Here is an 18493-nt window from a genome sequence, read left to right on the forward strand (position 1 = left end):
AGATAGGCAGGATACACAAACTTATACATATTAAGCTAACTGAACTATTGTTTTTCAAATGTTATAAGAAATCAATGACTTGGGTTAAAAATCAATGCTTAGTAGGACCCCATGCAAATTATATTTTTCAGGACTTGAGCACAGGATCACAATGGTGCAAAATAAGGTTCTCACCACAGACATTGCATAAAAAAAGGAAGTACAACCAAACTCTAGTCACACTAAGGTATATGTAAGCACCGTCGCATCAATATACAGTGGGGCAAAAAAGTATTTAGTCAGTCAGCAATAGTGCAAGTTCCACCACTTAAAAAGATGAGAGGCGTCTGTAATTTACATCATAGGTAGACCTCAACTATGGGAGACAAACTGAGAAAAAAAAATCCAGAAAATCACATTGTCTGTTTTTTTATCATTTTATTTGCATATTATGGTGGAAAATAAGTATTTGGTCAGAAACAAAATTTCATCTCAATACTTTGTAATATATCCTTTGTTGGCAATGACAGAGGTCAAACGTTTTCTGTAAGTCTTCACAAGGTTGCCACACACTGTTGTTGGTATGTTGGCCCATTCCTCCATGCAGATCTCCTCTAGAGCAGTGATGTTTTTGGCTTTTCGCTTGGCAACACGGACTTTCAACTCCCTCCAAAGGTTTTCTATAGGGTTGAGATCTGGAGACTGGCTAGGCCACTCCAGGACCTTGAAATGCTTCTTACGAAGCCACTCCTTCGTTGCCCTGGCGGTGTGCTTTGGATCATTGTCATGTTGAAAGACCCAGCCACGTTTCACCTTCAATGCCCTTGCTGATGGAAGGAGGTTTGCACTCAAAATCTCACGATACATGGCCCCATTCATTCTTTCATGTACCCGGATCAGTCGTCCTGGCCCCTTTGCAGAGAAACAGCCCCAAAGCATGATGTTTCCACCACCATGCTTTACAGTAGGTATGGTGTTTGATGGATGCAACTCAGTATTCTTTTTCCTCCAAACACGACAAGTTGTGTTTCTACTAAACAGTTCCAGTTTGGTTTCATCAGACCATAGGACATTCTCCCAAAACTCCTCTGGATCATCCAAATGCTCTCTAGCAAACTTCAGACGGGCCCGGACATGTACTGGCTTAAGCAGTGGGACACGTCTGGCACTGCAGGATCTGAGTCCATGGTGGCGTAGTGTGTTACTTATGGCAGGCCTTGTTACATTGGTCCCAGCTCTCTGCATTTCATTCACTACGTCCCCCCGCGTGGTTCTGGGATTTTTGCTCACCGTTCTTGTGATCATTCTGACCCCACGGGGTGGGATTTTGCGTGGAGCCCCAGATGGAGGGAGATTATCAGTGGTCTTGAATGTCTTCCATTTTCTAATTATTGCTCCCACTGTTGATTTCTTCACTCCAAGCTGGTTGGCTATTGCAGATTCAGTCTTCCCAGCCTGGTGCAGGGCTACAATTTTGTTTCTGGTGTCCTTTGACAGCTCTTTGGTCTTCACCATAGTGGAGTTTGGAGTCAGACTGTTTGAGGGTGTGCACAGGTGTCTTTTTATACTGATAACATGTTTAAACAGGTGCCATTACTACAGGTAATGAGTGGAGGAAAGAGGAGACTCTTAGGGTACCGTCACACAGTGCCATTTTCATCGCTACGACGGCACGATCTGTGACGTCGCAGCGAACGTATGATTATCGCTCCAGCATCGTAGACTGCGGTCACACGTTGCAATCACGGCGCTGGAGCGATGCCGAAGTCCCCGGGTAACCAGGGTAAACATCGGGTTACTAAGCGCAGGGCCGCGCTTAGTAACCCGATGTTTACCCTGGTTACCAGCGTAAATGTAAAAAAACCAAACAGTACATGCTCACATTCCGGTGTCTGTCCTCCGGCGTCTCAGCTTCTCTGCACTGTGTAAGCACAGCGGCCGGAAAGCACAGCCGTGACGTCAGACATCATCGCTGTGCTCGCTTTCCGGCTGGCCGGCGCTCACAGTGCAGAGGAGCTGAGACGCCGGAGGACAGACACCGGAATGTAAGTATGTACTGTTTGGTTTTTTTATGTTTACGCTGGTAACCACGGTAAACATCGGGTTACTAAGCGCGACCCTGCGCTTAGTTACCCGATGTTTACCCTGGTTACAAGCGAACACATCGCTGGATCGCTGTCACACACAACGATCCAGCGATGTCAGCGGGTGATCAAGCGACGAAAGAAAGTTCCAAACGATCTGCTACGACGTACGATTCTCAGCAGGATCCCTGATCGCTGCTGCGTGTCAGACACTGCGATATCGTATGGATATTGCTGGAACGTCACGAATCGTACCGTCGTAGCGATCAAAGTGTGACTGTGTGACAGTACCCTAAAAGAAGAAGTTACAGGTCTGTGAGAGCCAGAAATCTTGATTGTTTGTTTCTGACCAAATACTTATTTTCCACCATAATATGCAAATAAAATGCTAAAAAAACAGACAATGTGATTTTCTGGATTTTTTTTTCTCAGTTTGTCTCCCATAGTTGAGGTCTACCTATGATGTAAATTACAGACGCCTCTCATCTTTTTAAGTGGTGGAACTTGTACTATTGCTGACTGACTAAATACTTTTTTGCCCCACTGTAGATCAAGATTAATATATTCAGAGACTATATTTATAAATCTGAGTTACCTGGTGCAGTTTGACCAAATTGAGTGAGCCCATCTGCCAGTGATCTCTTTAGATGGGAGCCTACAATAACAGCCTTACTTCTTTATGGGCCTATGCCTATACATATAAAATATAGGCAGTATGCAGCTCTAAATAAAAATAGCCTTGGACAGGATGGAAGAGTGGTCAGTCAAGTTCCCCAATTCCCATCTAAAGAGGTTGTGTTGTCACTGGCAGGTGGGCTTACACAATTTGATCCAACTGTGCGCTGAGTATCTCAATTTTATAAGCATCGTATAGATAGCAGTAATGCAGTTCAGTAATCATATGTTCAATGTTTATATATAATAATAATAATCTTTATTTTTATATAGCGCTAACATATTCTGCAGTGCTTTACAATTTTGCACAGCGCTTTACAATTTTGCACACATTATCATCCCTGTCCCCGATGGGGCTCACAATCTAAATTCCCTATCAGTATGTCTTTTGAATGTGGGAGGAAACCGGAGTACACAGAGGAAACTGGAGAACCCGGAGGAAACCCACGCAAACATGGAGAAACTCTTTGCAGATGTTGTCCTGAGTGGGATTAGAACCCAGGACCCCAGCACTGCAAGGCTGCAGTGCTAACCACTGTGCCACCATATATGCATTACTTCATTCAAGTTTTTTTTTTTCAGTTTTAACAATCTACAAAAAAAATAAATCTCCAAATAAGCTATTCAAAAGATACAGAATTTCCTATTCCAAGACCAGTCTTTTATTATTTACTTTAGTTTAACACGTTTAGGGATTCTACAACCGGAAAATGTAAAATTAAGGGATTGATTGGATGTTTATTTTTGGTATCAAAATAAAAACAAAAATACTAATGAAAGCGTAGAGGTTTTATAACTACTGATAATAAGCATGCCTTGTTTCATTATAGCTTTAATTGACAGCCTAGAGGAGAGTCACACATCTGCATAACAGTGCAGTAGAGGAAAAAGGAAGTGAGAGACAGAAAATTAGATTCTTTTCACAGTGGCCAAGGAGTGATACTGCTGACCTCACCTTTTCATCTTAAATTACACAAGAGACATCCGTGAAAAGTAAAATGGAGGGCATACAGAGAGAAATGACAGCAAGGTTCACTAAGAAGAGGAACCAGAAAGATAAAGAAGAAAAAAGTGTGAGTTGGTAAGCCAGTCTTCATCCATCAGTATGCATTATCTGATAACCCAGAGCAGGAATTCTGCTGTCTATTAGACAGGACAGATCTCATACACAACGAGTCTTTGGATGGATCTTCTGCAGAGAATTAATTTAGGTCTTTCACCTTTGCCTGTCTGACCTAAAGAAAACAAAATATGCAAATGAAGGGCAAAAATCACAGGAACTCATCTGGAAGAGACGGAGATTCTCTCAGCTATCTAAATTCATGAAACACCATGTGAACATTCGTTTAGAACTGCTATTGTTAATAATGTAATATGACTGATGAAGTTGCCATTAAAGTGTGTGGAATGAGAAATATGTGAAAATGCAGATCCATCAGCCTTATACAGCTCTGTATATACCATTACAACTACAGCGTGACATGGCGATGACTCAGGAGGGAAAAAAAACAGCTATTTTAACCTACTGATAATAGAGGAGCTAGCATGATGTCATAAAGGACAGCTACTTATTGTAGAGCAAGAAATTACAGATACTGTATAGACTATAGTGGCCCAGCAGTCGAGAATAGTTTATTTTCATGAGTATATGCTTGGAGATCCACAGCTTAGAGTGCTACTTACAATGGGATGCTCGCTAAAGGGGTTATCCAGGAATGTGTTTTTTTTTTCCTCTGAGAGTAAAAACTAACAGGCAAGTTGTTACCAACGACCTGCCTGTTCAGCCCAACACCAACTCAGGATGGTCACTGACCAGTCCCGATAGCAATTCTGCTGCTTCATGTTAACAAAAGCAGATCTTCCTCTTCCAGGCTGCTGTCAACAGAACGTGACTGCCAAAGTCATACTGATTTACAGCCGGCTCCTTGCAGTTAGGCAGCCAGGAGTCGGCAGTAGTGATGAGAGAGTGTACTCGTTGCTTGGGTGACCTCCGAGTATTTGCTGAATGATTTACAGCTATTAGCCAGACTGAGTACATGTGGGGGTGGCCTGGTTGCTAGGTAATCCCAACATGTAATCAAACTGGCTAATAGCTGTAAATCATGCTTCTGAGGCAATGAAAACTTAATCTCCGAGCAGTCAAATACTTGGAGATCACCCGAGCGTGCTAGGGAAAACCCGAGCAACAAGCACACTCGCTCATCATTAGTCAGCAGTCAATCAGCATGACTTCAGCAGTCACGCCTCGTCAACAAACCAGAGCAGAAGAGAAGTTGTTGCTCTGTTGATTTGACATCAGCTGAAGCCACAGGATCATCGGCAGGAGCTGTCTGTGACTGTTTTGTGTCGGCAGAGGCTGGCACCGGGCACGACAGGTAGTTTGCAACTATCTGCCTGTTAGTTCTTAGGTGCATAGTAAATAAATAACAGTCCTGGATAAAGATGCTCCTAAGGTAGAAGAAACTAGGAAAGCGAACTGGTTTACATGGACAAGAGGTCTTGTGATTTACTAGTCTAGAAGGCAAATTGCCGTATCATCAGTTGGTCATTTTTTCTAAAAGCCTGGACACACTGCATCCAAAATGCAGCTTATTTCACCCAACTAGACAAAAAGCTTGTCCTGATCAGGTTACTATGAAGCTCAGTGGATGAGATTCACATATCGTATATCTATATCACCAGTTACTGTACATACATAAAACTAAATAAATTGCTGTTTGCCTGCAGTTTGATGCCTGGAACGAACAACATTCATTTTACCCTTTTCTTCTTTTAGAGGACTTACCTAGTTTTCAAAGTCTTTCAACTCCTATGCCACAGGAATTGCATGCAATTGAGAAGGAGGACACAGAGTGAGCAGACAAAGAAAGGGAAAAAAGCCTAAATCATCAGTGCATGAGATAGGTTTAGCATCAAGGTTTCACCCACAGCTACATTTATTACAACAACGGGCATGACACACCGACAGCTTATAAGGCCCTGTACGGATAAAATAGTCATCTACCTCCCTGTATGTCCTATTTGTCCATCCATCTGTTGGTTTTTCTGTTTGTCCATATGTCCCTCCATCTATCCATCCATGCCCATCCATCTATCTGTCTCTCTATCCCTCCATTCATTCATCTGGACGGTTTCCCATCCAGCTCTCTAAGGAGGAGTAAATGGCTACACTAATGCATGACCTCCTACTTCCCCCTTGTGAAATAAATACAGTCTGCAAGTAACAATATAAGTAAACCACATCAGGAAAAAAAATGAGAAAAAACTATTTGACATAAAAAAAATAAGATCAGGTAAATATTGCTGGAAAAAAAGACTTGACAGATGTTAGCCAAGTAGCTTCATAGTACATACCGGAGGGATAGACTTACAAGCAGCAGTACTAGTATGGCATAAAGCCTCATCATTGCCAAACTGCAAAATACACATACAAATGTGTGGGGTCTTGCATCACTGTGGTTTTATAATGGAACTTTGCCACTGCTAAACTTGATATAGAACTTCTTTAAAGTGACCCTCAAGTCTAAACTGAAAATTTGACTTTACACTGTCATATATAGGCAATACACCTAGTAAACGTCTTTTTCACAACACTGGTACTGTTGTTCCTTCCTAGAGCCTTGTTTAAATCTTGCCCAAATGTCCACCACTAGACCTATCAGAGGGATTTTCTGTTTGTATGTATTTCAATTTAGCCTGAATGGTTGTTTTAAAGTTCCTGGTGTATTAAAGGGAACCTGCCACCAGATATTCCCAATATAAATGACGGCCACCATCTTTAAGGCATATTTTATAGTATTCTAGTAAACTGTCAGAGCACAGTACTGCAGTGCACAATGTGCCAAGTGACGTCAAAGAGTGCTTAAGCCGGCGCACGCACACTATAGTACTTTGTTCTGTTCTCAGCACTGCAGAGCAATTAAGGGACACTGTGTGGATGACATAGGATATGACATCCACATGGACCAGGGCACGAGGACGGTGACTGTGATGAGAACAGAACACTGAAGCAAGACCAGAGATGCCCATCAGACCGCTCTGCGCCATATGGGGGATTATAAAAGGAATTTTTTTGTATTATGCAATGTACATTGAGAACTCATATAAAGCACATACTGTAAAAGAGGCCTTAACGGTGGTAGCTTATATTGGGAAAACCTGATGACTGGTTCCCTTCAACTTAATTTATTTCCCATAATTTAAAAACACTGACAATTGAAAATGTAACTGGGTTGATGCAAAATATTATATAAGTAAACCAAAGAGTTACTCAGTTTCAGATTAGCTCTATGTATGCTAATTAGAACAAAGCTAAAAGCTGCAGAAAATGCTTTTATTCCATTGCGTGATTAGATGCAAGCAGAACAAATGAATGAAAAACAATACAATATGTTGTGCTGTATGAATGCAGAAGTGTGATCTTATAGATCTATTTTCAGCTAAGCTCTATGGTGTGTGATGGAGATTTAAACACCTAATTGTCAAGATAAGGAGGTCAAAAGGGGTCCATGGAAAAACATATTTTATATCTGCACCAAATTTACACAATACAGGACTGCAGGAAGTGAAGCTGGTTGGAAAAGTAGCAGTGTAATGTGGCAATTGTGGGATCTCGGAATTTGCATGCATTTGTTTTGACAGCAGAGTCTATACAATAGATGTCACACAATAATAATAGGAGTAATAATAATAATAATAATTTAGAGAAGATAAAGCACAGAAACCACCAACAATCAGAATTAGGTTTCACTGATTGGCTGGTATTGGTTTTTATAGAAATTGAGGTTTACATTGCATCCTTATGAATGCTAAGCAATGTAAGTGTTAAACTCTCTCAAACGTGTCCAGAACTATGTAATAGATTTTTCGGTCGTGAGAAATAAATAAGGAGTTTAGTGCCTCAAACTAAATTGAACGGATATTTACAATTTACTGCATTATTGCCTTGCTAATAAATCATCCAAATAATAACTAAGTGGAAAGGCAAGGATGGGGCTCCGACAGGTCACAAGCTGGTGCTGAGCAATTCTAGCAGAGCTTAGCTTCCTTTGAGAGCACGTGTTATAGGTCATTTCAAATTAGGGATTATTTGGGATTTTATCTGGATACCATCATTACCCGTTACAGACAGTGGTAGAATGTAGGAATTATTTTATTTGTCTCTGCTAGCATTTCATCAGAAACTGAAAAATTGAGAAGATTTCCAACATCACTACAATATATGTAACACATCAGGATGATCTAACCAAGAAGTCCAATATTTAGGTCTTGTCTCAATAGGCATATAGAAGCGTACAGAAATACACATTTTACAATATTACTCCATATTAATTAATTACTTTGGTATTTTATTCTTCCTCTGCATGACTATCTGTATGAAAGTAGAGAAATAGAGTGTTTTCAATCCAAAATTCTGACACAATATAATCCACTTAACGGACCAGGCTCATATCTAACGAGGAACTATTGGCAGTCCTACCAGGATGATAAGGCTCTGTTTCACTGGTGCTAGTTAAAGGGTCCTCTCAGCCTGTCAGGGTTGTGAGGGAGTGTGGTGCCATGTAAGTGACTGTGTGGGCCACATTCTCTCACTCCCCGTGTCTCTCTGGACCCGTGTTGACACGGTGTGTGTTTGAGTGTGTGTGTGTGTGTGTGTGAAACTGCTTCAAGCTAACCTTATGTATCCCCAAAGGGTGCAGAACATCATGTTGCTACAAGTGAGGGGACCATACCACGTGATTTCGCTGACTTAATAGTGACGCCAGGTAGGGTAGCGAGGTGCGGGGTTCATCACATGTGGTGGCAGCAGAGGAATTCTGCGTGATGTCTCTGGTGTCATCCTTCACAGCCTATATATATTAACAACATATGTACCCACTTATACAGAACCCAAACTAGACAGATACTTAACTCTCCCATTTATGGTCTCCTTTTCATTCCCCATGTGCCACAACAGACAACATAGGATAATTTTCTGCAGTGACACCCGAGATTGACAATTATGGCAGGAATGATGAAGGGAGTTTATAATTTAAAAAATATGTGGTATATGGAATTTTTCCAAGAGTAACACAGAACAGACCAGGAGCATGAAAGAGGTGACAGAATGTTTTGCTTGCACACAGCTCTCCTCCAAAAAGGGGAAAACTGTCCCTTGTGCACCAATAAGTAGCCATCCTACTATCTTCTGCTCTGACCCAATTAAAGAGATCAGAGTCTGGTTGTCTAATAACTAAGTGTTCAAACGATCCAAAAATTTTGTAAAGCGTGAAAACATTGCAGATGAGCACAGCGCTGATAGTAATGGGTTAATGTTCTCTTTATTTTCTTCCATTAATACAAATTAAGATGGCATCCTCATCTATGATCAGTCCTACTGCACGGGACACTATATTCACTTTTCTTTTCATCTTTGATATCCATTCTGCAGTTTATCATTTATTTCTCACCTAATTAGTTCTTATAATTGTAAATGCCGAGATGTTATGGAGATAATCAAAGAGCTAATTACCACTCGCTCATTCTTTCAATATGATATGACACTAGAAATTGTATTATTACTAAAGTGTGCTGCTTGCATTCTCGCTGATGAGCGCAGAGAGGAAGATCTGCAATGTAATTTGGCATCTAACTGTGTATTGTACAAGGACATTTTAACAAAACCAGACATTCATGTTTCCGAGTGTTTGTGCTGGCAGAGAAAAGAAAGGAGAAATAGACATTTTACATATCTGAACAAATGCATAATGTGTGTAAAAAAGCTAAACAGTGTGTAATTACAAATTACATTTATGCTTGTATTTTGACCTTCTTATGCCTATTCCTCCCATCAACCTGTAACAAGGATTTTAAGAATTAACACAGAAAAGAAAAACTGCAGTGACAAGAAATAAGGACTGTACAAGAGAGGAGTAGAGACAAGATGCGACAGGTAACTGCTTATGTTTAAGACACAGACAATAGATGGAAATTGAGATGCCTTGTAACAATTCATTCTACAAGATTTCCTTCTCCTGGAATTTAGGCTGAAGCCATCATTCAGGCTTAAGATCTGTGTTGCATTGTCATACAGATTGTTTCCCTCGTGTAGAAGATACTGAGCTCGGAGCTAATGCAGACAGAATGTAAAATAACAAGGCTGCGAGCGTAAACCTGCTATTCCATTCCTCCTAAGTATATGCGGAAGAGACAAGGGTATTTGAAACTTCCACAAAGCTATCCACCAAAATAATGGTAAGTAAGCAGCTTACAATTGCCATCCATACTGTCTGTATAAAACCATAACAAAAACGAGAAGCAAAAGTAACAGAAGTAACTACAGAGTGGTAAACGGTAAATGGCATACCGAGCTTCAGAGCTGAGGGAGTGACTTCAATCTCCCCCCGAAGAGGCAGGTGTTGGGACTCTTTTTCAAAATGGTCAGGACTGAGACGGTCTGTGAAAATGGATGCACCGTCTGTTCTGTTGGATGAGTCCTGTTCATCAAACATGGCAATCAGCTGAGAAAAGAACATAGAAATGGTTAAACATGTGCCACCTCTACAGAGCAAGGAGCTCCAGCAAATGACAAGCACAGCCATAATCAGGTGTAGAAATTACTGTATATGCAATATATAAGGTGACATAGCTAATAACTTCTCAGCAAGGTTTCACACATGCGATAACTAGCCACTTACAGTAAATTAGTCAGTGCACACATCCCATCATTTTTATTTAGCATGTCAATTAAAACAGCAGGTTGTCTTGCCAATAGATGTCAATGAAGTAATCTGCACGGAAGATCAAGAATGTAAGAGCTGTGAAAGGCAGCCTGTCATTAGATTAATGCTGCCTGATCCACAGGCAATATGAATAATAATTACAGCCAGGTATGTTTTTCTCTGAAACATTGCAGAGTTTTACAGAAAACAGAACAGAAGAGACGGCAAAGGATTACACTGGTCAACAGCATTTTTGGTGCCAAAGATATTTCATCGAATTTAGGGTATTTTTGGGGTGCTGATTCTGAATATGTCATCAGTTTTGCCAGATTGGCTCAAGTTTTTGAGATTTTTGGTATCTTATTTATAGCACTTGTTGGTAAATGCGACGCATCATCTCATTAATTTCTTTGGATTAGTACTTGAACTGAGCAGTTCTCAATATAGTTTTGTGTTAATTAGTGTTCTAAAAGTTTGTTCATAGCTTGATTTTTGCACTAACTTTATGTTGTTGTCTGTTTTCCAGTGAAAAGCATGAACTCATCAAGAAGAAGTTGTCTTAACGATCCAGACTCATTCTGTTACATTTGTGGTGAATACACACTGCCAAAACATAGAAGAAACATAACAGACTTCGTAAAAAAAGTGTATTTTCCCTATTTTGGGGTTATGCTTGGGGACCAAGACAAGTTTTGGGCACCACACATAGTGTGCAAAGCATGTATCGAATTATTACGAAAATGGAGCAAAGGACAAAGAAAAAGCTTCAAATTTGGTGTTCCAATGGTGTGGAGAGAGCCAAAAAATCATCATGATGACTGTTATTTATGGTAAACACAGGTACAGGCACATCTTCACAATGAGGGACAGGCCTTCTTGCAGATTCCATGTTACTCCCATTTTCGTTTCTTATGCTTATTGAATCCTTGCACTGCACAGAAATAACAGTCATCATGATGATTTTTTGGCTCTCTCCACACCATTGGAACACCAAATTTGAAGCTTTTTCTTTGTCCTTTGCTCCATTTTCGTAATAATTCGATACATGCTTTGCACACTATGTGTGGTGCCCAAAACTTGTCTTGGTCCCCAAGCATAACCCCAAAATAGGCAAAATACACTTTTTTTACGAAGTCTGTTATGTTTCTTCTATGTTTTTTTTTGTTGACCTGTGTTATAGGTAAAGACCTACCATAACTAATCGGATGACAGCCCCAGACAGCTTCTGTCTGCCCCAATCCAGATGACTGATAGATCTCTCCCTATGTCCACAGATTAGACAGAACTGTCAATCAACTGGAGTAGGTGGAGAGAAGCAGGCCAGAGACCGCACCGGACTAACCAGGTCTCTCCTTATAGGTCCCTGGCTTTTCAAAAATTCTTAGTCTGAAACGATGCATATACGGTACTTGCTTGGTTACAATCATGCTTCCGGGCTCTGACTCAAGCCAATTCTGGCACCATGAATCTAGTGATACGTTCCTTTTAAAATGTTGGAATTACAATAGAATACCAGATTTGTTGTGAATTCGGTTTGTGGGCTCCCCCGGTGGTCTGTTATGGTAGTGTCTCTTATGTGCCTTCCTCCATCTCTGATTACCTGTCGCCACCCTCTTGGGGAGTTTCCTATTTAAGGCTGCTTGGCTGTTAGTCACATGCCGGCCAACAATGTGCTAGTAGCATTCTGTTGCATTCACCTGCCTCAAGTTCCAGTTCAGCTAAGTTGAATTTTGTTTCTTGTTTTGCTATTTTTGTCCAGCTATCTGCAATGTGACTCTTCAGTGCTGGAAGCTCTTGTGGACAGAAAATTACTACTCCAGTGGCATGAGTTGTCACTGGAGTTTAAAGTAATTTCTGGATGGTGTTTTTGAATAGTGATTTTTAGGTCGACCGTGAAGTAACTCTTTCCTGTCCTTCTGCTATCTAGTAAGCGGACCTCACTGTGCTAAATCTGCTGTTCATCCTACGTATGTCATTTCCTCTGAACTCACCGTCAATATCTGTGGGGGCCTACTATCATCTTTTGGGGTTCCTCACTGGAGGTAAGGTAGGCCTGTATATTCCTCTTATAGGGGTAGTTAGATCTCCGGCTGGCGCGTGGTGTCTAGGGCATCGTAGGTACATCCCCCGGCTACTGTAAGTGTTGGGTCAGGTTCAGGTCACGGTCGACCTTAGTTTCCATCACCCGAGAGCTAGTCCGTTTTTGTATTTTTTTCCCATGGTCATTGGGGTAACCATAACACAGATTTCACAGTTCGTGAGATTTAGTTAGTGGTGACCTCTAACAAGGATGGAAGTAAATTTTTAAATAACAAATTTACAGCGGACAGAGCAAAACCAGATGAGGTAGAGTAAATGTACCCAAATAAAACTGAGAAATAATTAACTTATCCCAAAAAGTATTATCTTATTTGCTATTTTTCCAAGCAACAGTGATCCAAAAATACAGCGTAAAGAATTTGAATGATCTGATGATTATGTGAATGTCAGCAGAATACAGACTACCATTAATGTTACACATAAAGGAAAACAGGACATGAATAGTACAAAATGGAATTATGGTGTAAGACACCGCACAGCGATATAATTGTGTCAGCGGACAGCAAACCACAGACTCCTAATAATCAGAGATGACCGTATAGAGGAGAGGACACCAGAGTATAGATACCAATCCTGCGGGTATGGGGCATATATTGATATTACACCCTAATCCCAGGGTATGGGCACTAAAATATGCTACTAATTATAATGTACCACACAGGGTATGCATGCACTGAGTATCTATAGCCCATCCATGCTTACATGCCCCTGGGAAAAGTCGCATAAAGAGTATAATATAATTAAAGATGCACCATACACCTTACCTCCCTAAGCCCCCACCAATCAAATTGGCAACACTAATTGAGAGTCTCCATATAACTCCATGATTAACCGGCCGCTAAGCCTATATAGTATATTACCTCTCAAAGAAGGGGGGGGGAAAGGAGTGCTCCGGTGTCCCTGGGTCCGGTCCGCTGGTCACCCGACGCGCGTTTCGGAGCTCGCAAGCTCCTTCGTCAGGGGGCGTGTCTAATGATCGGGACAGACGGGGTTTAAATAGCAGGAAACCAATCACCGCCGCGGCGCCAGCCGGAAGTGACACAGGCGTCAACCCGGAAAACCGGAACTCCAAACGACAGCGGCATCATGTATGAGCGTCGCCATAACCATGGCGACCACTCAAACATAGAGACGCCGCAAGTCGCCGGGAGCGACGGCACTGAGCGCACATGCGTACAGGCGGCGCCGCAACGGTGAATGGATCCGCAAGTGATAATGACCAAAGGAAAATGAAAAAATGTCAATATGGACAAAAGAAAAAGAAAAAATATATAAAGAATAAGGGTAAAAAGAAAAAATTAAATGAAATGAACCTCATAATAATACTAGAACCCAGAAAAAATTATGGACCCAAAGCAGGGCACATAGCATGACATATATATACACAAAAGTAAACAACACCCAAAAGCAACTCACGGCCAAAACCCCCACATGCAAGATATTACAAACATATGTAGTGGATATAAACACGTGATACCATATACCTAAACCAATATTTTACAGAAAGCCATATATTCATAGAAATAATGCAATAAAGCACCGATGATTTATGTAAAAGATAAGCCGTATATTAATTGAAATAATGCACTAAAGCACAGACGATGGACGAAAATGATGAAAAGGCTTGAGTCCCAAGCGAGAACCATCAGACAATCCATAGCATAAATATCTAAAAGAAATAAAAACAGTATTAAAAACAAACACAAAAAATACCAAAATGCGGGTGTACCACTTAGTACTGTCCACCCCCATGGTTTGAATGAAACAATAAGTTATGCGCCATTTTTGTGATCCTGACAGCGCACGGGTGGTGTGGTACACCCGCATTTTGGTATTTTTTGTGTTTGTTTTTAATACTGTCTGTGCTTTAGTGCATTATTTCAATTAATATACGGCTTATCTTTTACATAAATCATCGGTGCTCTATTGCATTATTTCTATGAATATATGGCTTTCTGTAAAATATTGGTTTAGGTATATGGTATCACGTGTTTATATCCACTACATATGTTTGTAATATCTTGCATGTGGGGGTTTTGGCCGTGAGTTGCTTTTGGGTGTTGTTTACTTTTGTGTATATATATATGTCATGCTATGTGCCCTGCTTTGGGTCCATAATTTTTTCTGGGTTCTAGTATTATTATGTGGTTCATTTCATTTAATTTTTTTTCTTTTTACCCTTATTCTTTATATATTTTTTCTTTTTCTTTTGTCCATATTGACATTTTTTCATTTTCCTTTGGTCATTATCACTTGCGGATCCATTCACCGTTGCGGCGCCGCCTGTACGCATGCGCGCTCGGTGCCGTCGCTCCCGGCGACTTGCGGCGTCTCTATGTTTGAATGGTCGCCATGGTTATGGCGACGCTCATACATGACGCCGCTGTCGTTTGGAGTTCCGGTTTTCCGGGTTGACGCCTGTGTCACTTCCGGCTGGCGCCGCGGCGGTGATTGGTTTCCTGCTATTTAAACCCCGTCTGTCCCGATCATTAGACACGCCCCCTGACGAAGGAGCTTGCGAGCTCCGAAACGCGCGTCGGGTGACCAGCGGACCGGACCCAGGGACACCGGAGCACTCCTTTTCCCCCCCTTCTTTGAGAGGTAATATACTATATAGGCTTAGCGGCCGGTTAATCATGGAGTTATATGGAGACTCTCAATTAGTGTTGCCAATTTGATTGGTGGGGGCTTAGGGAGGTAAGGTGTATGGTGCATCTTTAATTATATTATACTCTTTATGCGACTTTTCCCAGGGGCATGTAAGCATGGATGGGCTATAGATACTCAGTGCATGCATACCCTGTGTGGTACATTATAATTAGTAGCATATTTTAGTGCCCATACCCTGGGATTAGGGTGTAATATCAATATATGCCCCATACCCGCAGGATTGGTATCTATACTCTGGTGTCCTCTCCTCTATACGGTCATCTCTGATTATTAGGAGTCTGTGGTTTGCTGTCCGCTGACACAATTATATCGCTGTGCGGTGTCTTACACCATAATTCCATTTTGTACTATTCATGTCCTGTTTTCCTTTATGTGTAACATTTTATATGTTTAATAAAATTATTTATAGAATTGAGTTTCCAGTTTTTGGTCGTTTTATGTGGTTTCCACATCTTTTTTCATATGCTGCTGTACGGCTTGGTTTAAAAGCAATTCCCAATAGAAGCAACTGAGCAATATAGACTCTAATTTAGTTATGTTGCTTTTTAATACTCTCATTCTTGTATTAGACTACCATTAATGTATCCTGTGCATGGAACAGTTGGTGATATCTTGTGTCTACTCTTAGGGAATTGCTGGACATTTGAATTTCCCTAATATTCCCTGACCAGTAGTTGGACTATACAGAAAATTCTCACAGAGTTATTTATGCAATTCTCTAAAATTGTGACAGACGAAAATACAATTGAAATTATCAAGGTGTTTTCACACTCAAAACTAGAAAGCAGAAGACATTAACTAAACCAATAAACTTGCTTATATACAAAACTTACTGAATTAATGCACACATTCAGTTTACGTCAATTGATGGTGTTTTCCTATTGAGACGCTTTTGTTACATAAGGTCTAGATGCCGTTTGAAATGATAGTGTGTTCAATGGTAATCCTCCATGATTACTAGAACCAAAGAGCCTGATACCTATTGTTGATGGTAACTGCCAGTCATGAGTAGTCAATACTATATATTGTTCTAGGCCCTTCTCTCCAGAACCTGTAGAATAAGGTGGAGCTACAACCAATTAGATGGCCATACCACTTATTGGCCCATCCTGGAGAAGTCTTGTGCTGCATTCCACTAGCCAGTATGAGCAGCTACTTACGGACTTGGCACAAGAGGACGGCATGGGGGCTGCATCATTATTGTTAAATATATATATATATATATATATATATATATATATATATATATATATATATATATATATATATATATATATATATACAGTTAGGTCCATATATATTTGGACAGAGACAACGTTTTCCTAATTTTGGTTATAGACATTACCACAATGAATTTTAAACAAAACAATTCAGATGCAGTTGAAGTTCAGACTTTCAGCTTTCATTTGAGGGTATCCACATTAAAATTGGATGAAAGGTTTAGGAGTTTCAGATCCTTAACATGTGCCACCCTGTTTTTAAAAGAGACCAAAAGTAATTGGACAGATTAAATAATTTTAAATAAAATGTTCATTTCTAGTACTTGGTTGAAAACCCTTTGTTTGCAATGACTGCCTGAAGTCTTGAACTCATGGACATCACCAGACGCTGTGTTTCCTCCTTTTTGATGCTCTGCCAGGCCTTCACTGCGGTGGTTTTCAGTTGCGGTTTGTTTGTGGGCCTTTCTGTCTGAAGTTTAGTCTTTAACAAGTGAAATGCTGCTCAATTGGGTTGAGATCAGGTAACTGTCTTGGCCATTCAAGAATATTCCACTTCTTTGCTTTAATAAACTCCTAGGTTGCTTTGGCTTTATGTTTTGGGTCATTGTCCATCTGTAGTATGAAACGACGACCAATCAGTTTGGCTGCATTTGGCTGGATCTGAGCACACAGTATGGCTCTGAATACCTCAGAATTAATTCGGCTGCTTCTGTCCTGTGTCACATCATCAATAAACACTAGTGACCCAGTGCCACTGGCAGCCATGCATGCCCAAGCCATCACACTGCCTCCGCCGTGTTTTACAGATGATGTGGTATGCTTTGGATCATGAGCTGTACCACGCCTTCGCCATACTTTTCTCTTTCCATCATTCTGGTAGAGGTTGATCTTGGTTTCATCTTTCCAAAGAATGTTCTTCCAGAACTGTGCTGGCTTTTTTAGATGTTTTATAGCAAAGTCCAGTCTAGCCTTTTTATTCTTGATGCTTATGAGTGGCTTGCACCGTGCAGTGAACCCTCTGTATTTACTTTCATGCAGTCTTCTCTCTATGGTAGATTTGGATATTGATATGCCGACCTCCTGGAGAGTGTTATTCACTTGGTTGGCTGTTGTGAAGGGGTTTCTCTTCACCATGAGATTATTCTGCGACCATCCACCACTGTTGTCTTCCGTGGGCGCCCAGGTCTTTTTGCATTGATGAGTTCACCAGTGCTTTCTTTCTCTCTCGGGATGTACCAAACTGTAGATTTTGCCACTCCTAATATTGTAGCAATTTCTCGGATGGGCTTTTTCTGTTTTCACAGCTCAAGGATGGCTTGTTTCACCTGCATGGAGAGCTCCTTTGACCACATGTTTACTTCACAACAAAACCTTCCAAATGCAAGCACCACACCTCAAATCAACTCCAGGCCTTTTATCTGATTGAGAATGACATAACGAAGGGATTGCCCACACCTGTCCATGAAATAGCCTTGGAGTCAATTGTCCAATTACTTTTGGTCCCTTCAAAAACAGGGTGGCACATGTTAAGGAGCTGAAACTCCTAAACCCTTCATCCAATTTTAATGTGGATACCCTCAAATGAAAGCTGAAAGTCTGAACTTCAACTGCATCTAAATTGTTTTGTTTAAAATTCATTGTGGTAATGTATATAACCAAAATTAGAAAAATGTTGTCTCTGTCCAAATATATATGGACCTAACTGTATATATATATATATATATATATATATATATATATATATATATATATATATATATATATATATATATATATATATATATATATAGCGGCATCATATTCCACAGCACTTTACATACATTATCATCACTGTCTCCATTGGGGCTCACAATCTAGATTCCCTATCAGTGTGCCTTTGGAGTGTGGGAGGAAACCGGAGAATCCAGAGGAAACCCACGGGAACACGGGGAGAACATACACATTCCTTAGAGATGTTGCCCTTGGTTGGAATTGAACCAAAGACCCCAGTGCTATAAAGCAACAGTGCTAACCACTGAGCCACTATGCTGCCAAATAAGTACTGGTATTTATTTTTCAATGTGTA

At 40.6% G+C, this 18493-nt stretch overlaps 1 protein-coding gene across 8 annotated transcripts in view; it reads right to left on the minus strand.

Moving 5' to 3' along the window:
* PARD3B (par-3 family cell polarity regulator beta) overlaps positions 1 to 18493 on the minus strand; it is a 2038921-nt gene that overhangs the window by 1607085 nt on the left and 413343 nt on the right. For all 8 annotated transcript variants that reach the window (XM_077271962.1, XM_077271960.1, XM_077271958.1 and 5 more), the window contains exon 3: positions 10084 to 10237. In XM_077271962.1, coding sequence (XP_077128077.1) covers positions 10084 to 10237 — 154 coding nt within the window. The remainder of the gene's footprint in view (positions 1 to 10083; positions 10238 to 18493) is intronic.

Source organism: Ranitomeya variabilis, chromosome 7 (assembly GCF_051348905.1).
Source record: "Ranitomeya variabilis isolate aRanVar5 chromosome 7, aRanVar5.hap1, whole genome shotgun sequence".
In the NCBI taxonomy this organism is placed as follows: domain Eukaryota; kingdom Metazoa; phylum Chordata; class Amphibia; order Anura; family Dendrobatidae; genus Ranitomeya; species Ranitomeya variabilis.